We start from the raw sequence: 22,588 nt of genomic DNA on the forward strand, positions 1-22,588 counted from the left end.
CTAATGGGCTTAAGCAAAATAGTGAATTGATTGGCTTTTGCATTTTAAAGTCCAGGGGTGGACAGTCTTCAGGAACAGCTAGATCATGACTCATTCTCTCTTCTCTTTTCTTCCTGAGGGCTCCTTTCTCCAGCAGATGCTCCCCAAGAGGTGACAAAGAAGGTTACCAACAGCTCTGGGCTCAAGACCCTCCTATTTGGCAACTCTTTCCCAAAGCTTCTAGCAGAAGCCAGGAGGGTAGAGGTCATCCCCACCCAGACCACAGGAGCTGAGGGTGAGGCTCCTCCAGGAAAATCCTATTATAGGAAGACAGATAAATAGACAGAGGAGGGCAAAACAAGGTATGGATACTTGGTGATTCTGTGATCCTTTACTGTGCAATAAACCATCCCAAAACTTAGTGATTTAAAACATTATTATTCCTCATGATTCTGTGGATTAGCTGGGCTCAGCCTGGCAGTTCTGCTGGTACCTCCTGAGATCGCCTATGCTGGTGACTCCACTTAGACTGGACAGTCTAAGATGGTCTCCTTCATATATGTGGAACAGACTGCTGGCTTCTCTCTCCACGTGGTCTCTCATTTCCACGCAGTCTAGCCCAGACTTCTTTGCACGGTGGCACGAGTGGAAGCTGCGAGGCCGAAGTCCTAGCCTTGAAAGTTGCACAATGTCACATTACTGCATTCTCTGAGCAAAGCAAGTCTCGAGGCCAGCTTAGATTCAAGGGGTTGGGAAATGGACTCCCCATGTTGATGCCTAGAGTGACAAAGTCACATTGCAAAAGGGCACAGACCCAGGGAGGCAAAGAATCATGAGAGACCAATATTGAAACAATCTACTATACCCCATAACTTCTGTGTTCTTTCACTTTCTTCCCACCCAGCAGCCTGGTTCCTTTGACCCTGATAATCACTAGAGACTCAGCTCCTTCAAGAAGTCTTTGTGTAGGGACTTGCCTGGTGTCCAGTAGCTAAGTCTCTGTGCTCCCAGTGCAGGGGGCCCAGGTTCGATCCCTGGTCAGGGAACTGGATACCACATGCCACAAGCAAGACCCAGCACAGCCAAAAAAAAAAAAAAAAAAAAAAAAAAAATTTGTGGAAAATTCCAGCAATGGTCCACACCAACCCATATCCACTTTTATTCACTTATCCATTAATTTACTCAATCACCAAGCAGTTATTAAGATAATCACAGTCCTATGCTGAGCACCAGGGACCCAGGGTAATGCATAAGACCCAGTTCCTGACCTCAGAGGGTTCCTGGTTTAAAAGAGGAGACAGGGAATTAAACAGATCATAACACAGAATATTAAAAGTAATGCTAGAGGGGGCACAGGGCATCTGGGAGCACAGAAGGGCAGCCAACTCAGCCTTGGGGTGAGTTGAAAAAGCTTCTCAGGATGAGTAGAAATCTCTAGGTTGATAAGGGGAGCTGGAGCGTGTATTAGGCAGAACTCTTGGTTGTAATGATAGAAAGTCAATTTAAACTGACTGACCCATAACTAAAAAGTCCCAAGAGTATTAGCTTCAGGCATGGTTGGATCCAGGTGCTCATTAAAAATCAGTCTCTTCTCATCTCTCAGCTCTGTTTTCCTCTGTGCTGACTTAATTATCAGGCAGACTATCCTTATGTGTTGGCAAAGATGGCTACTAACAGCTCCAGACTTATGATTCTGATTGCCCAGGTCTGGGCCACAGGTTCATCCCTGCAAACAGGGAGTAGTTTTAGTCTCTCAGAACCACAGGGTCTAAGAATGGAGCAGAGATATTACTCAAGTGAAAAGAGTAAAAGAAATGCTGATAAACTGGCTAGACATCAGGTGTACTCCCAGGCAGGTGACTAAATTACAGTCCTCAGAGGTATCTTCCAGAGGGACACCTGGTAAGTTATGCTAAGACTTGGGAGCATGGGGGGTCATTATCTCGCCATGCTATGTCTTAGTTGTGTAAGCTTTGCAAGACTTTGCCTCTGAGTTTCTCCTGTTAAATTGAACCTTTCCAAGTAGTCTTGAGAGCTAAATGAAATATCAAATACAGGGGCTCAGGAAAAGTCATCCTATGCTCTTTGGCATTAATTCAAACAGCAGGTCCTGGGGCTTCCCTGGTGGTGCAGTGGTTAAGAATGCGCCTGCCAATGCAGGGGACACAGGTTTGAGCCCTAGCACGGGAAGATCCCACATGCCGTGGAGCAACTAAGCCCGTGTGCCACAACTACTGAGCCTAAGCTCTAGAGCCCGCAAGCCACAACTACTAAGCCCACGTGCCACAACTACTGAAGCCTGCATGCCTAGAGCCCGTGCACCACAACAAAAGAAGCCACGACAGTGAGAAGCCCGCGCACCACAACGAAGAGTAGCCCCCGCTCGCTGCAACTAGAGAAAGCCCGCGCGCAGCAACAAAGACTCAATGCAGCCAAAATAAAATAAACAAACAAACAAACCGTAGGGTCCTGAGGCTGGTTTACTTTGTCCCACCAAAAAAAGGAGCTTTCTCCACCTAGTGGCTGGTGGGGTCATTGCACTATAGAGTTGACCCATTTACAGAACCATAAGGTTTCTTCAGGGTTTTGAAGCTCCTGGATGGACGAAGCGGCATTAATGGAGGACAACGAGACTGGGAGTGCCAGAGCAGGGCCGTGTCTGCCCTCTCTGTAATATGGGCTTGGCACAGGGCAGAGTAGGTGAGGTTGTTAGGTGGACAGATGGTGAGAGGGAGAAATTTTTTTCCTATTCTTTTGACACTATTGACTGCCCATCAGAAGGCCTGGTTAGGGGTTGGAGCAGCTCATTTGACAGGGGCTGCTATGAGGGAAGGTCTTTCTTCTTTACCATCTCTGGGAAGAACCCCTGCCCATCACCACCTCTTTAGGACTTTGGCTGAGAACTGTGATTTCTTCCAATTTCTAGTTCACAAGAAAATACCTAGGCCTCAGGTCACATGAAGCTGGTGACAGGGCTCAGACCAATGCCCAGGGATCCAGAATCCCAGACCAGTGTCCTCCATGACATTCCTCCTGGCAGCTATATGGGTACATACACAGTTCTGTGTCTGCATTGAGGGGCAGTTGCTTGCCAACACTTGCTGTGCATCCAGCTCTGTGAGCTAAGAGCTTTACCTGCACGATTCCATTTCATCTTCTCCTCAGGTGTCATTGGCTGCAGCACCTGGGGTGCCTGAGATAAGTTGAAGTTCCGTATCAGTGGAAGATGACTTCTTGCTGGAGCCCAGGGAAGAACTGCATTTGGTCAACATGTTGCCTTTTTTCCTCCCTCAATCAGACTGAATTAGGTTCTGGCATTTCATAAATCACTGAGTCTTAATACAGGGGGCTGAGCCAGATGACCTCTGCCTATAGACTTACCTTCCCAGGCCAATGACAGAAACAGTAGTCGTCATTTACATAGCATCTCTCATGTGTCACTGTAATTGTTTCATATGTACCTATTCTTTTAATTCTCTCAGTAACCCTATAAGGTAGGTAAGTACTAATGTTTTACCCTGAGGCACAGATCAACTAACCAAGATCACACAGCCCAGCAGTGGCAGAGCTGGGGTCTGAACCTTGGCTGCCCCATTCCAGAGCCTGAGTTCTTTGCCACTGCACTGGGCTGCCTCTCCAGGGCTGATGCCTTTCCCTCTGTGAGAACTCCCTTGGACACAGAACCATGGGCAGGAGCTTCCTCTGATGTTTACCTTCTGGATTGTGTATTGTGGGTCTTGGGCCACACTGGAGAACATTCCAGCCTACAGAAATTCAAACCTGATCTCAGGGGTGCTCAGAGTAAGAGGAGCCCTGATATGAAGACAAGACCCTTGGATTCAAATTCCTGGGTGCCACCAGAATGGTCAAAATTAGAAAGATCAACAATACCGAGAGCTGACAAGGATGTGGAGCACAAACTCTCCTACATTGCAGGTGGAAATGTAAGTCGGTAGAACCACTTCGGAAAAGTATTCAGCATTATCTAGTCCAGCTAAACACATACCTACCCCATGATGCAGCAATTCCACTCCTGGGTATATGCGTGCACATGCACACCAAATGACGCATACAAAATTTTTTACAATAGCTTTATTTATAATAGTTCAAAACTAGAAACAACCTAATTGTCCATTAACAGTAGAGTGGATAAATTGTGGTATATTCATATAATGGCACACTATACAGCATGAAAGAAATGAACTTTTTTATTTCTTTTTTTTGGCTGCGCTGGGTCTTCATTGCTGTGCGTGGGCTTTCTCTAGTTGCGGCGAGCGGGGGCTACTCTTCATTGTGGTGTGCGGCCTTCTCGTTGTGGTGGCTTCTTTTGTTGCGGAGCACGGGCTCTAGGCACGTGGGCTTCAGTAGTTGTGGCACGTGGCTCAGTAGCTGTGGCTCACGGGCTCTAGAGCGCAGGCTCAGTAGTTGGGGCACACGGCCTTAGTTGCTCCACGGCATGTGGGATCTTCCCGGACCAGGGATCAAACCCGTGTCCGTTTGTTGGCAGACAGATTCTTAACCACTGTGCCACCAGGGAAGTCCCTGAAATGAACTTTAAAAAAAAAAAATGAACTTCTGATACACACAACATGGATGAATCTCACAGACATAATATTGAGCAAAAGTGGATGTATGTATGAGTCCCTTTTTATAAAATTCAAGAGCAAGCAAAACTAATCTATGGTGATAGAGGTCAAGACAGTGTTTATTTCTGTGGGATACTGACTAGGAAGGGAAACAAGGCAACCTTTTGTGGAACTGACAATGTTTTATATCTTGATCTGGAGGGCGACTGCCCAGGTGTATACACTATACTCACCAAACTGTACTCGAAAAATTGGCTCACATTACTGAATGTATGCTGTATCTCAAAAAATTAAAGAACTGGTCAAGATAATCACTGAGTACGGCTGACAACAGTTATTTTTTCCCACCCACATCCACTCTTCTCCCCTAGTACAGAAGGAGCTCCACACTTTCTTCTTTTAGGGATGCACATCACTCCCTCTTTCAGTCAATGTGTCACACTTTCTTCTTTTAGGGATGCACATCTCTCCCTCTTTCAGTCAATGTGTTTTAGGTGGAGGATACTCCTTCCCAGGCCCCAAATCAGAGCACCATTTCCCCTAGCTGCAGCGATTGGTTTAGGGATGGGAACAGATCCAAACCAGCTAATGAGTCAATTCCAGAATTTTTTGTTGGAACCAAGAGAAAGATGTTCTTTCCACTGCAGTTACCAATCTATCAGGATATAAACCGGAAGCTGCCAGTGGCCATCTCCACCTTCTGGAGAAAGTCTGCCCAGGAAAGAGGCCACACAGGAAAGCAGAGTGAGATTAAATTCCTCCTGATGATGGTGTCAGAACCTGAATCTAAGCCATCCCTGTACAAGGATTTTTCATTAGGTGAATCAGTAAATTTCCTTTTTTAGGTAACTGCTTTAAGTTTTTTTTTTTTAATTAAAAAATTTTTTTGGCTGCGTTGGGTCTTCATTGCTATGCGCGGGCTTTCTCTAGTTGCGGCGAGTGGGGGCTACTTGGTATGGGACATTCTAATTCTGAAGATGATTTTGTCTGTGCTTTGAATTTTTCATCTCTTTTTCTTATTTTTCATGCAGTCTCTTAAGCCTTCCCTTTCTCTGTTCTGTGTACTCACAGACTTGCAGCAGCAGTGGGAGCTCAGTTAGAATTTGTTGTTTATTTCTCTGCTCACTGGTCATTTGAAGTTTGTGGTGTTTTGTCTCCTCATAATGTCGAAGACATTGGTCATAGATGGTGTTATTTCTGGTCCTTGTTGGTCTTGTGGTTTTTTCTGTGATGATATGTGGAGAGATTCAGATTTAGGTGATTACCATTATCTTCTAGACCATTCATTTTCAGCCATTCTGGATCACTTTATTATAACACAGTCTCTTATATATAGCTTTGAGTTGAATTTTATTAGATTCTGTTATATTCACTATATTTCTTCTTCTATATTCTTTGAGTTTTGGTGCTCTGCTTTTGGCCTATTTTTTGGTATATGTTTTTTGTTTTAGAGTTTATCTTTTTTTTCTTTTATTTATTTTTGGCTGTGTTGGGTCTTTGTTGCTGCACGTGGGCTTTCTCTAGTTGCAGCGAGTGGGGGCTACTCTTCGTTGCAGTGCACGGGCTTCTCATTGCAGTGGCTTCTCTTGTTGCGGAGCAAGGGTTCTAGGCATGTGGGCTTCAGCAGTTGTGGTGCGCGGGCTCAGTAGTTGTGGCTCCTGGGCTCTAGAGCGCAGGGTCAGTAGTTGCGGCGCACGGGCTTAGCTGCTCTGCAGCATGTGGGATGTTCCTGGACCAGGGCTCGTACCAGTGTCCCTTGCATTGACAGGCAGATTCTTAACCACTGCGCCACCAGGATAGTCCTAAGTTTCTTACAGTTATAACTAGAGTCTAATATACCAGGAATCTTGGGTAAAATTATGAGAGGTGTGTGTGGGGCTTGGAATATAGAATAACCATTGAGCCCTGTCCAGTCTGTTTTGTGGGTTCTGCTGCTGCCCCTGCCGAGTGGCTACTTGCTCTGTGAGACCATGGCCATGCCAGATGAGTGAGGCAGGCCCAGGGGTCATGTGGGAAGTACTCTGTCCTTGTCTGTAAAGGGCTCTTGACTAGGAATCTAGAGAACCAGATTCCACTATGTTGTTGCTTCTTAGCAGCAAGACCTTGGGCAAATCAGTATACCTCTTTGAGCTTTGTTCCTTTCCTATAAAATGGAATGTCATCACCTAGCTCAAAATGCTGTTATACAGATCAAATGCTAGTTTCCCAACTTCTTCAGTTTTTTCATACCCTTGGCTAAGTTAGTGCCTGCATCTTATGCATTCCCACAGCACCCTGTATAACCCTCTAATTATTGCCATAATCATCTTTAACAGTGTATCAGCTCCCCAAGGGCAAGAGAGTGTTCATTCCTGCATCCCCAGGCCAACAGGGCTGGGCACACAGCTGGCAGGGACTCCTGAATCCAGACTAAGAGGTCCTGGGACTTCCCTGGCTGTCCAGTGGTTACGACTACGCCCTTCCAATGCGGGGGGCGCAGGTTCGATCCCTGTCGGGGAACTAAGATCCCACATGCCATGGGAAGCGTGGCCAAAAAAAAAAAAGAAAAAAAAAATTAGACTAAGAGGTCCTGCAGGTCAAGGGCTCATAGTATGGCAGTTCACTCACCTCTCTGTCCTTCACTTCCTTGCCTGGTAGACGGGGCTGATTGTGACATATTGGGTGGGGTAGAAGGACTCTGGGGAAATTGCTAAGGCAGTCTAGGCTTTAGAAGCTGAGAGCTGTGTAGGGTCTTTCCCAGCTGGCGAAGAGCAGGTGCCCAAGAACGGCTTGCTGAGTGAAGGATGGGAGCTGAGGCTGCCTGGGCACCTTCCTCAAATTTGGCTGTCTGGAACAAACGTTGTACAAAGGGCTTCTGATTCCATCACATGCACTCCTTTCCCAGCTCATTTCTGGGTCATGGAAAAGGTTCTTCCAAGAATCACCAGGGCTATGATAAGTCCCATGGAACAAACCTACTGTTGTGTATTAGCTGAGTGGGAAAAGGCCATCTCTTCTTATGCATCCTCATTCATTCTTTCATTCAACAAACTGTGTGACACACCACTCTGTACATTAGAGGAATGGAGATGAACGAGGCTAGGTCTCTGCCCTGAAGGAGTTAGCCTGGAGAGAGCCATCCTGGATACAGCTGCCATTCTGGCCTCCCTGTATGTCTGTCTCCTTTCCTGCTCCCCTGCATTCCTTCTCCACACAGTAGCCACATGAGCATCTCGAACAAAGTAGACTCCCAGCTTAAACCTTCTAAAGACCTCTATGAGGCCCTCCAGGACAGGGGGGAGGTGGATGAGCAGGTGAGCTTGTATTGAATTTAGGGCATCTGCAAGTTTTCTACAGAGCTGCCAAGCAACTGGATGCCTGTCTCTGTCCCAAGTCTTCAAATCAGTATTTAGGGTGCTGGGAAGTCTGAGCAGGGTGAGGGTAAAGGTAAAGACACACATACTAGATCCAAATCCCAGGTCTGTTAAGTTGCAGTCTGGCTCATTGGAGAAATTGTTTATTTAGATGCTTCAGTGACCAAGAGATAGAGCATAAGCACCCCCCCCCCAACACACACGATACATAAAGGCATTTACAGGCGCAGGGACAGGAAGTGTGGGGAGGAGATCACGAGAGCAGCTGCAGGCTTCTTTGACCCAGTGAAGAGGGACCTCAGATGGTAACTCTCCCTGGAATTCCTGTTTGAAAGCTACAAGGTAAAGTCCACTCCCAGTGAAGTCCCAGGCCATAAAACACAGCAGTGTTAGAGAAATCTAGGTGTGGGGTCAGGCAAAAGTCTGTTTCCTCACTGCAGAAACTTACACTAGCTCTTTTCTTCCCTTAGGGGCCCATCCTGCTCCTCAGTCCCCAGAATCTCCTGGGGGATGATGGGGGAGGACTAGCACCACAGCAACCTGGGCAGATGGTCTGCTGCACAAGGGGAAGGAGAGGGCTAGCAGGGCTGAAGGGCAGCAATTAACCTCTGAGCTGGCTGGCACAAGGCAGTTTCCTTTTAAGGGTACAAAACCATCAAGGAAATTTGCATGTGGGGACCTTCCCACATGACCCTGTGTCAGAGCACCTCTGATGGAGGAGGGGAAAGGCCTCTATTGGAGGTTTCCAGTACCCATCCCACTGGGTACTGAGGCCTCCTTCGGCTCTAGCTTGTCCTCACTTGCTGCAGATTCTTAGCACCATTCAGGAACTGTGGAGAATGGGGGGTAAGAGGAATAGCAATGCTCTGCCAGGACTGTGTCATTGCTCTAGGAGGAGACTTCACAGTCAGCAGAAATCTGTATAACTGGCCAGCATCTGATCCCAGGCTCAGGAAAGCTTGCACTCTTTTGGGGGAGAGGGAATGTCATATTAACTCCAAGTTTCCATGCGGCAGCCACTTCCATCTGCCCTTTCCTGCCTAGGCCAAGGTCTGGCGTGAAAGCTCCAGGTTTCACTGGAGATACCTAGAGCCCAGGGAGAGCTCAGTTCTTCAGCTGCAGGGACTGGTCCAAAACTGACCTGCAAAGGAAAGACAGGCCTGGGGCCTCATGACATATAGCCCAGAGGAGCTGGGGAAGGGGAAAGGTCATCCTCCAAACTACCATTCTGGGAGACCCCAAGTCCTGTCAAGATCTCTGCTTCCCTCATCCTGACCTACAGGGCCCATTCCAAAAAGGGGAGGAGCAGGGGTGGATTTGCCTGGACCAATCAGACGCTCTCTGTGGTCCACTCCTGCCTCAGGCCTGTGTATTCTCCAGGTGTAAGAAAGGAGGAAGAAGGAGCCAAGGGCTGACCATAGTCACAGAAAGTCAGCTCATGGCTGGTTCAACCTGGAGTGCTGGACAGAAACACCTCTAGTTTTCCAAGGTGGCTGAGTCTTTATGAATGGGTTGCCTTTGCATGGGAATCTGGCCCAGAGGTGATGCCATTGTTTTTGGTGACCTGTAATTTGAGAAGGAACAAAGGCACAGGGTTAGTTTGTAGTGGTTGTGATGGTATTCCAGGTAGCTTATTCCAACGGTAGTACAGCTCTTCCAGGGCATGGAGTAATAAGCAGGGCAGCTCTCCTTTACTGAGGGCCACTGCATGCTAGGCACAAGGCCGGGTGTCTTGCTTCCAGTATCCTATTTCATTCTCATGCTAATTCTGCAAGGGGGGGACCAGCACCCCCATTTTACCTATGAGGAAACTAAAGTTCAGAAAGTATAAGTGACCTGCTCACAGTAAGTTTTTTTTAAGTGTGGTAGATTCAGGACTGCAGCCTATGTGTTTCCTCTATACCAAATCATTTATTCTGCCTACAGGGCCCTACAGGACCTGGACGGTACAGAATGACCATTCTCCCCAACACATGGAATGAAATGTAAAGTGGCTCTTCTATCACTATCCCACTAGCACCACCTGATATTGTCTTATATGTTTATGGATTTGTTTAGGATCTGCTTCTACCACCAGAGGGGGATCCAAAGGATCAGGGAACAGCATTGGTCTTGGTTCCTACTGTAGCCCCAGTGCTCAAAACAGGGCTTGGCACATAATAGATACACAATAAATCTTTGTTGAATGAGTGAAAGCTTATCTCTAACAGCTCCCCTTATCAGGACTAGAACTTCACATATATTATCTCTAACCCTTATATCATCCCATAAGGTGAGGATAATGAGCTCCATTTGGAAACAGCAGAGCAAAATGAATGGGCTTTGAAGTCAGAGGTTTGAATCCTGGGTCTGACTCCAAGTAACTATGAGATTTTGGGCAAAGTTACTTAATCTACCTGACATTCGGTTTCCTTGGGTTGTAAAGTGTGTGTGTGGGGTCCTAATTTGGAGCTGCTGGTGCAAATTAACGAGCTTGAATTAGGTGTCCAACAAATTGTACTATAATCTTACAGAAAAGGAATTGGAGACTCAAAGAGGTTTACTGACTCACCTAAGGTCACACAGCTGGGAAGTGTAGGAAGAAAACAGTAAACAACACTAGCATTTTCAAGTCTGGGTAGTCCCAGGGTAGGGCTCTGACTGGTTCCACGTTATCTGACAAAATTGCCACCAGCCAAGCTGCAAGGGAGGTATGCTGAAACAGGAGTGAGATGCAGGCCAGGTTTCTAGGGCTTGTCTTAAGTCCGTATCTCAGAGGAACCTCAAGAGTCCTCCCAGTTAAAGACATATCTATCAATAAAGCTGCAGTGTGGGAGAGGAGACTTCAGGCAGAGCAGAGAGGACCAGGGATATTTTGACCCCAACACTCTGTACTTCTACCACTTTTATTCATTCGGCTCTGTAAGCAATGCAGAACCAATCACCAAAGTCAAAGCAATCATTTTAGCAGACTTGCCTGACTGAAACTGTTTCCTCATCTGTAAAACGGGGATAATTCCTATCTCAGAAGGTTATGTTGTGGCACACTGCCCACACTACACAGTTCCCTTCTGAGAGGCAGGGACAGAACCATGTGGGCCCTCCCCGGCAGGACCTCACCTGTTTATATCATATGGCGCCACAACCCCCTTGTCAGCATGATGCCCTGGAGCAGCATGCTGTGAGCCAGACAAGCCTCACTGTAAACTATGGCTCTGCCTCATAATACCACTCTGAACGGTGGTTGCCATATCTGTAAAATCAAAGTAGTAACCCCTTCTTCCCAGGATTGTTGTGAGGATTACCTGGGAGAATTTGCTTGGCATGTGGCCTGCAACAGACCAGGAGCTCAAACAAAGAACGTTAGTCATTTTCAAGATTATCATGAACAGATGACTCTGCTAATCTCGTCCCTTCAAAGAACTTATCACAATTTGTAATTATTGGTTGTTTACATGCTTACTGTTTGTCTCCTCCCATCAGAATGTTAGGTTACAAGAGTAGGGACTGGGTGTGTCTTGGCTACCGCTCAGAGGGTGTTCAATATTTGATGAAAGAACCTGGTCATATTTGGTAATAACCAGTAGAGGGAGCTCTTGCCACATAATTGATGGCAGTGAAGACTAAGGTCTTCAGGCCAGTGGTGAGTGGGGGTAGGGGAGCTTCCCTAGTCAGACTGCTGACAGCCAAAAAATCTAGGAGACCACCAAGGGAATTGTTTATGTTTTTCTACTAAAACCTTCAGCCCAACAGGTCTAAAGGCTGGGGGGAAGCTGATGGGAGAAGAACTTTCTGTTAACGGATTGAGCTTCTGTGGACTGGCAGAAAAGACTGCCAGGATTCCCTTTTAGCCAAGGAGTACCTTGGCTTTGTTCTGCTTCCAAAGCCCTGAGCTCCTGCTGCAGGCTCTTGAATTTCAAAGTATGATTACTCACTGGTTCTTGTGTTTGAAGCCGCTGACATGAGCTTGGTACTGTTCTATGGAGTTCAGCACTATCTTACATGTCTTGCAGGCGTAGCCCTTCCCGGCTGAAACACACATAAAAGTCAAGATGCTTAGTTATCCAATAAGAAGGGACCTGGTGACTGCTGCTTTCGATAGCATGTGCAAATGCCCTTCTGAGGATGGATGGGTGGGGTGAGGTTAGGTGATTGGCCCTGATAAGAATCCCAGTGGCCTCAATGCTCAGGGGGCACATGTATGCCTGGGGCTGGGAACCTCCTCGTTCCCCTCTGTGCCCTCAGTCCCAGCACTGAGCCTGGTCCAGAGTAGCTGTCTGTTGAGTAAATAAAAGATTGCTAGAACAAAGAGGTGACATTTGGTGTAACGGTCTTTTCCACCTTGACTGTGCTAAGTAGCCTCATTAAGGATGCCTTTAGCTGAGAGATCTCTGGGAAGGTGCCACTCTCTTTGGGCTTGCAGTAACAGTAATTTATGAGGCCTGTTAGCAAAATCAATCTCTCTCTCTCTCTCTACCGTGGGGCTCACAGACACCCTGTCTCACTACCAGGGCTGCTCCAGTGACAAAGTGGCCTTTCTTCACATGGTCTAGCAGAGAGAGCATGGGCCAGGAACCAAGATATGGGGCTGGACTCCTGGCTCTGCATTCACGTGACCTTGGCTAAATCCCTTCCCCTTTCTGATCCTCAGCTTTACTCAACAATAAACCAACTATACCACAACCATCATACTTACAATAAAAAGCAGCCATTGTTTACCAAGTGCCTGATATAGGCCATGCACTTCATATAATTTTGATTGGTGCTCATAATGATTCTGTGAAAATGATTATCATTATTCTCTTACAGATGAGGAAAATAAGGCACGGTTACATGTCCAAGAACACAGAGTTAGTAAATGGCAAGCAGGCTTGGCTGACTGCCAAGGCTGTACTTATTCAGCATGCCAGGTGCTAGCTGCACGAGACAGGCAACTGTACACATGACTTCAAGAGTCCTCTGACACCTTTTTTTTAAAAAAAAAAATGTATTTATTTTTGGCTGCATTGGGTGTTTGTTGCTGCACGTGGGCTTTCTCTAGTTGCGGCGAGCAGGGTCTACTCTTTGTTGCTCTTGTTGCGGAGCGTGGGCTCTAGGCGCGCAGGCTTCCGTAGTTGTGGCTCACGGGCTCTAGAGCGCAGGCTCAGTAGTTGTGGCGCATGGGTTTAGTTGCTCTGCGGCATGTAGGATCCTCCCTGGCCAGGGCTTGAACCCATGTCCCCTGCATTAGCAGGCAGATTCCTAACCACTGCGCCACCAGGGAAGCCCCCCTCTGACACCTTTTGAATCATCTGCCATCCTAAAGTCCCACAGCTCTGGAGTGAGATCATCTAGGTTCAAATCCCAGCTCTATCATTTCTTACTTGTAGGACCACAGGCCAGTTACTTAATCTCTCTGGGATTTGGTTTCCTCATTTGTAAAAGTGGGGCTTCTCTGAGACTTAGGTTCCTTACCTATAAAATGAGGTTAATACTAGTATCAACCTCATAAGGTTATTGTAACGATTCAAATAAAAGCAACTGGGACCTAGTAAGTATCCAACAAATGTGAACTTTTGGCTTATCATCACTCTTACGAGTTCCATGCGTGATGCTGGCAAAGAAGTGGAGAGTATCTTTTAACCAGCCTTCCATGGCAGCTGCAGCTACTGAGAGCACCAACGATCAACTCTAATCCAATAAACCAGCAGGCATTCCCAGCTACACCTGTTTCTCTTGTATCTTCAGGTATTTCCTGGAAGACACATCCCTTTAAAGCATTTAAGGGGAAAATTACTGCAATCAGAATTCAGGTCTTTTTTTAGACACTGAAGGCCAGAATTAATGGTTCAATACTAACAGGGAAAAGATGCATAATGGACTAGCAGGATCACCCTCCCCACAAAGTCCAGAGTTGAACCTGAAGCTGGTGTGGGGGTGACAACCACCCACTCTTACCAGTTAAGGGTCACTGATGCCCAGATTACAACAGCCCACTCTTATCATCTATTAAGCACCAAGCACCATGCCAAAATTCTGGATACTTATGCCCTTGGATTTTGTTTTTTGTTTTTTTTTTTCCGGTATGCAGGCCTCTCACTGTTGTGGTCTCTCCCGTTGCGGAACACAGGCTCCGGACGCGTAGGCTCAGCGGCCATGGCTCACGGGCCCAGCCGCTCCGCGGTATGTGGGATCTTCCCGGACCGGGGCACGAACCCGTGTCCCCTGCATTGGCAGGCGGACTCTCAACCACTGCGCCACCAGGGAAGCCCATGCCCTTGGATTTTTACAATAGTGCTGCAAGATAGGTGATTAGCTCCATTTTCCAGAGCAGGAAACAGGCTTAGGGAGGTTAAGTGGTTGACTTGGGGTCAGAGCTGGGATTTGCCCTCTGGTCTGTGAAGCTCCCATTTTTCCCTCTGCACCACAGGTCTCCGGACTCTCCTGTGCGAGGTACATCTCAGCACACAGTTTACTGATCTGTAAGCTAGATTCAAATCATCATTTGGGGCAAGTGAATAATTCATTGGTGCTTCTAAAAAACCAGCTTTGTCCAGTACCCACACTAATCCATTTTCATTTTACATGTTTGATACTCTGGTTTACCCCTGTGATTTTATGAAGTATAAGTCACTAGAGTTGATTTTTAAACATCTGGTTTATTTGGAAAAGCACCTGTATCTCCTCCCCTTTACTGCCAAGACTTTTGAAAGCCCTGTCTACAACTGCTTCTCCATTTCCTTGTCTCTCAATTACTTTGCAACCTATCCCCCTACACACACACACACACACACACACTCACACACGCACACACACGCAGTCTTTCCGAGGCCAATGGAGGCTTCCCTGTATCTGAATTTAATGGACAAAATGAATGCTTATGTGGCCTCTTCATATTTGACCTCTCAAGAGCACCTGACAGAATTGGTGACTCCTTCCTTCTTCAAAGTCTCCCCGTCCTTGGCTTTCAGCATGCCGCACTCTTGATTTTTCTTCTCTGGTGGCTCCTTCTCAGTTTCTTTTGCTGTCTCATGTTTGACCTCCACCATTTAATACTGGCAGTTCCAGAGGGCTCAATCTTGGTTTTCTTTCTTTCTCTCTTTAAATTTCTTTTTATTATTTTAAATTGTGGTAGAATACAAATAACAGAAAATTTACCATCTAATCCATTTTAAGTGTACAATTCAGCAATTGTAAAGGACAGTTCTGGGTTAGAGAAATTTGTGTTTCCATCATGCTAAGTATCTTCACACTGTCGTGTAACCAATCTCCAGAACTCTGTCATTTTGTAAAACTAAAAACCTACACCCATTAGACTCCCCATTTCTCCCTCCCCCTAATCCCTGGCAAACCACATTCTTTCTGTTTCTATGAGTGTGATTACTCTTGATATCTCATACAAATGAAATCATACAGGATTCGTCTTTTTGTGACTGGCTTATTTCACTGTGCAGAATGTCCTCAAGATTCATCCAGGTTTGTAGCATGTGCCAGAATTTTCAGGGGGCTCAATCTTAGATCCTTTGCTCCTTTCTCTCTAAACTCTAAGGGATCTCTTTCATTTCTCTGACTTCAATGACCACTTATTAGTTTAAAACATATGAAACTACCAATATTTAACAGTTTCTGACCTACCAAAATGGCAATATCTCTAACCCAGACCTCTCTTTTAGGCCTAGACCTATATATCCAATTGCCTCTTGAACATCTCTACTTTGATATCTCATGGGCATCTTAAACTCAAGCTGCCAAAACCTGGTTATTCACCTAATGGCTTCAGACTAAACCTGGGCACCATCCTTGCCTGTTCCCTTTCCTTCATCTCCCACACTGGATGGCCAATTCTACTTCCTACATACCTCTTGAATCTATCTATTCCTGTCTACCTCTACCACTGCTATCTTAGTCCAGCCTCCCATATTCTCCAGTATGAATTATTGCAATAGTCTCACTGCTGGTCTCTCTCCACTACCCTTCCTCCCTAATTGCAAGCCATTCTCCACTTTGTAACTAGAATGATCTAATAATGCTGAAGCTGTGAATAGCTTCCCAATGCTCTTAGGATAAAGGTCCAAATCTCTAACATGACCCACAATGCCATGACTAGATACTTGCTCATCTCCCCAGCAGCATGTTGCCCCATACTATCTCTCTTGTCCCTGGTCCCCCATCTTAAGTTATCTTCATAGCATCCTGTTTGTTTCCTTTTCTAAAGCTTGCCACACTTGTAGTTCATTGCTCAATGCCTGTTTTCTCTGCTAGACTCTAAGCTCCACAAGAATATGGACAATACCTGTCTTGTTTATGTAACCCAGAGGGGATGCTGAGAGCTCTGGCGGCTGGAAGGATTTGGCTACCTGAATGATATGCAGGTTTTAGTTTTGACATTCTTGAGAGAATGAGAGGAATGTGAGCTTGGAGTATAAAGCAAACTCCAAGTCTTATTTAATCTGCTTGGTAGATGCTGCATCCACCCCTGGTGGGAGAGATCTGGACACTCTGGATCAGATACATCTCACATTTGACCCATACTTGTCATGAGACACTTGCCAGGAGCCCCATGGAAACTATTCTCTGGACCTAACACAGAACCCTGACTTGGGTTTCAATGCTGGCTGCCACAGCCTAGTGTGGGACCCAGAACAAATCATTTCATCTTTCTGATCCTAATGTCCTCATTTGTGAAATGGTGATAATCAAATGTGCACAACAGAGTTGTTGTGTGGATTAAGTCAGGTAATTAAGTGTGAGAGCATCTAGCCTAAGGCCTGGACTACAGCAGCCATTGGTAAGTGCAGGATGACTGACTGTCTGAAAGAACAAATGAACAAGGGTCGACTGAAGCCAGCAGGGAAAAGCCAAGCTGCTAACAACCTAAATCCTTTGCTAGGGCAGAACCCCTGTCAGCAGAAGTCACTGCTTGCATACCCTAGGTCAACATCCCACCTTTGTAAGAAGGGGGTCAGAGAGAGCTCAGTGTCTCTGCTGACATCCAGGACTCGGAGAGCCTACAGCCAAGTACACTCAGAACTGAAGGCAGGGAGAAGGAGTGTACGTTTTGGAACCAGACAGAGCTACAGACCCCTACTGATGCTGTCACTTATTAACATCAGGTCATATCAGCTGTATGACCTGAGCCAGTCACTCTGAGTCTCATCTTCTTTATTTGTAAAGTGGGAAAATCACAACTATTTTATAGGAATGCTGTGGGGATCAAGTTATAATGTATATATTAATATCAAAGTAGGATGTGATACCCTTTCCCCCCACCTAGATTTTCATGAAAGAATTTAGTTGATCTGTAATGAAGTCAAATGATTTAAGCCAGAAAAAAGGATCCAGGATACAGTTCTAGGATTAAATATGGTAATTTAGCTTAGACAAATGGAGGAGGGTAAATACAAGAAGGAGGCTTTGGCTCGAGATAAAAGAAAAGAATGGATACAAGTTAAGATAAGCAGCCTGAAACACTGCAGTGCCTCAGTCCTGCCAGTGGAAAAGAGATAATGAGGGAACGACCAGGGCAGGACCAAGTAAAGCTGGGGCAGGAACTGGAGCAAAAGAGGGTTAGCTGCAAGAGAACACTGGGTTGTGCTAGCTGGATGCTATGTCGTGAAGCAGGGCTCTGAGGAGCTTGGTTCTGAAGTTTCCAGATGCCCCAGCATATGGAATTGATCCTGTTAAAGGGAAAGGCACTACCTATATGTAGGACCAGTAAATAAATATTAGTCATTCCTTTCTGATTTTGAAGAGGTTTCTAAAAGAGGGTCTTTCAAAGGCTTTGGAAAGGCGATCCTTGGCACCCTGCTAAAGGAATCTCCCCCTTGCTGCATAGCCACCACTTTGCACCTTCTCATCAGTCAGTATTGCCCAAGGACGGCCTGTGTTGTATGGTGCTTTGGGGTTTGGGGGGTTGTTAGAGAGGCATGATCGTTCCCCTTGCCCATATGTGGTCTGGAACATCTATGGCATCTGGGTGTTCACCTCTCCAGGATTGTGGGAAGAGCACAGATGGCTCTGAGCAAGAGCTTCCTTGTACCTGGATGCCATGGTGCTCTCTGTCTGGTGCTGCATCTCCATGGCCTGGGGAAGAAGCCCTGGGGACCCACACCAATGCTTAAGTGGGCTCCACAAGACAGAGACTGTATCAGATTTGGTCACTACTATACCCCAATGAGGGAATGCAGCAGGTTTTCAATAAATATTTGCTGACTGAAAGAGAAAATAATAACCTCCCCCTCCCCACCCTTACTATAAGCTGTGAGTAGTTACTGTGACGGGAAGGGCTCCTAACTTTTTATGAATGCTCACTCCTGTGATGCTGACTGGTATCTGGAGGTCAGGGCAGTAGCTAATGTTCTGAGTCAGAGTGGTCTCCTTCAACACTCTATCCCAGGGACACAGGTGGGCCTTAGCTGCTGGGAGACGAGGGATTCTGAGGACATTATAAAATCTGGCAGAGGCTGCTGAGGCCCTCACACAAGAAATGTGGATGACAGGGAGTTTAAATCAGAGGTTGCAGATTGGTGGCCCTTGCCCCAAATCTGGCTTGCAGGCAGGTTTGACTCACATACGGTTTAAACTTTTAAAAATTTAGTTGCACATTTAAAAATCAGGAGAATTCTTATTCAAATCTGGCTTCTAGATTCTTTTGAAAAACTGGAAGATATGGTAACAACTGGCTGGAGCTGTCTAGGAGAGGCACATACCCTCAGCTGATCATATCCCCTACTGGCTCTTTCACATATTGAAATTTCCTGTCCAGCCTCTGCAGGCATTTGAGTTTGCAATGACTGCTTCAGAAGACCTAAGGAGGAAAAGCATAGCCTTGGTGGTCCAGGGAACCCCAGCAGTCAAGCCCCGATCCAGCTCTGGGTGTGAGCTGAGCCCCTTACCTGATGAGTCCGTGACAGCAGGGTCGGCCAGCCGCCCGTAGTGTGCCATAAGTTTGAGCTTGGTTTCCTGTTTCCTGTGTTTCTTGCCCATATAATGTTGCTGAGCCATGACAGGGTCATTGAAAGTCGCGTGGCAGAGGCTGCAGAACTTGTCTGGGTCTATCATCTCTCTATTCTGGTGCAAGGCTAAGGTGGAGGCCACAAGGAAAGGGTTTGTAAGGCGTTTCGACAGAGCTGCGGTGAGAGAGTTCAAACAGAAACAATGAAAAAACCCAGAAGGTGCCAGGTTTTCGCGTATGCTGAATGCAAAGAAAGGCTGGGTCACTAGTTAATCACACCTGCAGGTGTGGCACTGCCTGTGTGAATCACACAGTGAAAATCTTCTCTAATTGAGAAGATATGGGGAGCCCAAAGACCGCCTACTTTGTTCGGCAGCTTTAACTACTTCAGGCACATGAATCCTGATTTTCTTATATTTAGAGAGGGATCTGCACTTCTACTATCAAGTTGCCAAATTACAACAGATTAGATATGTACATGCTTGCAATCTTCTCATCCCTCAGAATTCCCCAGAACTTCACAGCAAATGGGACAAGAAGTTTGGGTGTTTTGCTCCCATCCTCAAAGTATCCCAGTTATAGATTTGGAAGTCAATGCACAGATGTAGAAACTGAGGGCCTGAGGGCCTGGAGGGTCATTTAGAAAAGGCACTATACTAGGGGGGCCTTTTAGGCTACACTGCCTTCTAGGCTGAGTGGGGGAGCGGAGGATGACATTGACATTTAGTTATGAGATTTGTATATATATTTTCTCTTTTGGTCCTCAGAACTATGCCATGAGGTAGGTGTCATTTTGCCACAATACAGAGAAAAACCGAGGCTCAGATGGGTGAAATGACTTACCCAAGATCACCCAGCTAATGAGTGAATACAGGCCTGTGTGACCCTAAAGACCATGCCCTCTCCTCTATGCCAGGCTGCCAGAGCGCGGCAGGGAGATCTGAAGGCTACAGTCCATGCGTTCACCTTCAGAAAACATCCCTGGCTGTGGTCCATGAATTCAGTTAATCAGAGCCTGGTATGGGCATATATGTAAGCCTCCCGTGGGCCAACAAATGTCCTGATGCTGACTGCAGGCTGCACTGCTGCTTTATAAAGTGGATGTCATGACTCACTAATGAGTCCACGTGGCTGGAATGGTGTCAATCTAGTAACCACTGCTTTAAAAATGTGGTCTAGAACCCCCACCAATGGTGGAGGAGAGGTGGGGCTCAGCAGCACTCACTGACAGATGTTCTTTCATCTCTGTACTACTTCAATGGGGGAAGTTTTGAGGATTTTCAACAAGCCAGGAGTAACTTGCTGGCTTTTCCCACAATGGTTTTCCAGTATAGGAAATCTCAATTTCCCTGGCTATTTGATTTTCCTTAGCCATTGTTTCAGCAAGTCACTGGAAAAGTAAGGTACATGTTGTAGAATATTCAATAATATTAGAAAATATTCAGTATGTGGTGTTGAGTTAAAAAAAAAAAAAGCAGGTTATACAGCAAACTGGTTCTTATGTCCTCGGTTCTGTAAAACAACAAAAACCATACTGGTGATGTGTGGAAAAAAGACCAAAAGCATTGAGTAAAAGTGTGCTTTTCAGTCTTTTCCAACTTTTCTACAATGAATGTAGATTCTTGACCTCAGAAAAGAAATAATCATGACCACTGAAACATAAGGGTCTTTCTTTAAAAGATACTGGAGAGAAGCATCAGAGGTGAATGGTTAAGTAAAGTTGGAGGAACCACTTAATAGACATCCAGTAAAAATGAGAGCTACAGGAGTCTTCTCTCAGGAAACAACTTGAAATATGGAAAGAGAATTCTACAGGAATGTTTGCTGTAGTGTTATTTACAAACATTAATAAAGGTGAGGGGGAAAACGTAAATGTTCACCATTAGAGGACTGGTTAAATAAATGTGCTGTGATGGGATATTGTCACTAAAAATGTTTATGAAAAAGTTTTTAATAACATGGGGAAATACAAATGTTATATTAAGTGAAAAGAGCATAAAAAAATTATACACATGATACGATCATGTCATTATTAAAAGACATAACGTGCAATCTATATGTGTATACTGGTATTTTGAAATGTTACCAACATATTAACAGTGTTTCTCTCTTGGTGGCAGGATTTGGGTGGTATTTTACTTTCCTCTTTGTACCTTTTGCATTGTTTGAACTAGAAATAACAATAATGAGTATGCGTTATTTTTATAAAAACAATAAGGTTAAAGTATTTTACGTTTATGTACATAATCTAGACATACATAAAACACATATACGCACAGATATACACACATACACATAACAAAAGATTATAGGAGAAACAGTACTCCAAAATGTTAACAGTGGTTATCTTTGAATGGTAAAATTATGAGTATTTTTCTTTCCATTTATCTATATTTTCCATATTTTCTACTACATGCTTGTATTACTTTTACATTAGAAAAATGTTTAATTTCAGAAATATAGTTATAAACTCATGTAATAACATGGAAATGTGCTTAAACTACAAAATTAAAAGTTAAAGCAGGATACAAATGGTACATGCACTATGATTATAACTATATAAAAACATACCTGTTATGTGGCAAGGGCCAAAAGTAAATACAAAACATAAACCCTTGAATATGGAATCTTTGGACCGGGCATATTCCAGGGAATTTTCCCATTTATAGAAAGTTAAGCTCATATAAACCTAAAGATAAGTGACCATATAAAGTTCTGTTCTTAAGCTAATTTCCCTTGGTCTAATGTTTAATCTTTTTGGTACCATAAATGGTACCAACACTGGCTTTAAACAAAAGCAATTAGTACTAGTATAACTTAATGATGAACAAACCATAAGCAAAGCCAGTGACATGCTCCAGGTGGTGGATGCCTGATCAACTACTGCATTTTATGTGGGGATTCCATTCACTGGCTATCTTGATGATGGTGATAATACTAACAATAGGAACTGTCGGGAATTCCCTGGCAGTCCAGTGATTAGGACTTGGCCCTTTCACTACCAGGGCCAGGGTTCAATCCCTGGTCGGGGAACTAAGATCCTGCAGGCCACTTGGCCAAAAAAAAAGAGAATTGTCCTTTACTGAGCATTTATTATATCCTAGGTTCCTTGTATACCTTATTTCATCCTCAAAACCTATGAAGTAGTATTATCAACATTTTATAGGTGAGAAAACTCAGGCACAAAGAAGTTCAGTCATACAGATGGTAAATAGCAGTGGCAGGATTTAAACTTGGGCATCCGTGACTTTATCTCTTGTTTCATAGCAGGAATACTAGATTGGGGTGTAATAAGAGAGTATAATTATGAGTGATTTTTTTACCCTCTCTTCAAAGTCTTCCAAAACATCACTGTCTTGTTTTTATAATACAGCAATTCAAAAAAGGACAAGTATTATAGATAGTATAGTCTACTTCTTGGTCCAAAATAAAGACAGAAGCAAAAATTACCAAGAAAAAAATAAAATAAAGATCAAAGAACTTTCAGTTTTGACTAACTGCAGTTAGCAGAGGTTTAAAATCCCAGAAAGTCATTAGTTAATGAGATGAAAGTGAAGGCTGAGCCCCAGTGGCGACAAGATAAAGGGGGCTATTTTAGAAGTCACTGCACTGGGAATGAATTCATGGCAGTTGCAAATACAGTTTGCTGGGCAGTAGTGGCAGCACTGAAGTATTCAGCTTCGAAAGGCAAGTCCCTGTCTTGAGGAGAACAGGCAGCTTTGAGGATTAAAGTGAGCAGGGCATAACCTGAGCACACG

At 45.1% G+C, this 22,588-nt stretch overlaps 1 protein-coding gene across 6 annotated transcripts in view; it reads right to left on the bottom strand.

Annotated features, from left to right (window-relative positions):
- Positions 1-3,555: 3,555 nt before the first annotated feature.
- LOC149744009 (zinc finger protein 346) overlaps positions 3,556-22,588 on the bottom strand; it is a 30,180-nt gene continuing 11,147 nt past the window's right edge. For 2 of the 6 annotated variants that reach the window (XM_089905125.1, XM_089905121.1), the window contains 3 exons: positions 18,772-19,005; positions 11,833-11,926; positions 8,046-9,482 (listed from right to left, as the gene is read on the bottom strand). In XM_089905125.1, coding sequence (XP_089761251.1) covers positions 9,395-9,482; positions 11,833-11,926; positions 18,772-19,005 — 416 coding nt within the window. In that variant the 3' untranslated portion in view covers positions 8,046-9,394. Of the gene's footprint in view, positions 4,532-8,045; positions 9,483-11,832; positions 11,927-18,771; positions 19,006-22,588 lie in introns of those variants that run through there. The other 4 variants (XR_016391455.1, XM_089905124.1, XM_089905123.1 and 1 more) reach the window with 4 other exon arrangements.

Source organism: Delphinapterus leucas, unplaced genomic scaffold (assembly GCF_059928025.1).
Source record: "Delphinapterus leucas isolate spDelLeu-1000000601 "Yukka" unplaced genomic scaffold, BTC_Dleu_Yukka2 spDelLeu_asBTCV2_sq25, whole genome shotgun sequence".
In the NCBI taxonomy this organism is placed as follows: Eukaryota; Metazoa; Chordata; class Mammalia; order Artiodactyla; family Monodontidae; genus Delphinapterus; species Delphinapterus leucas.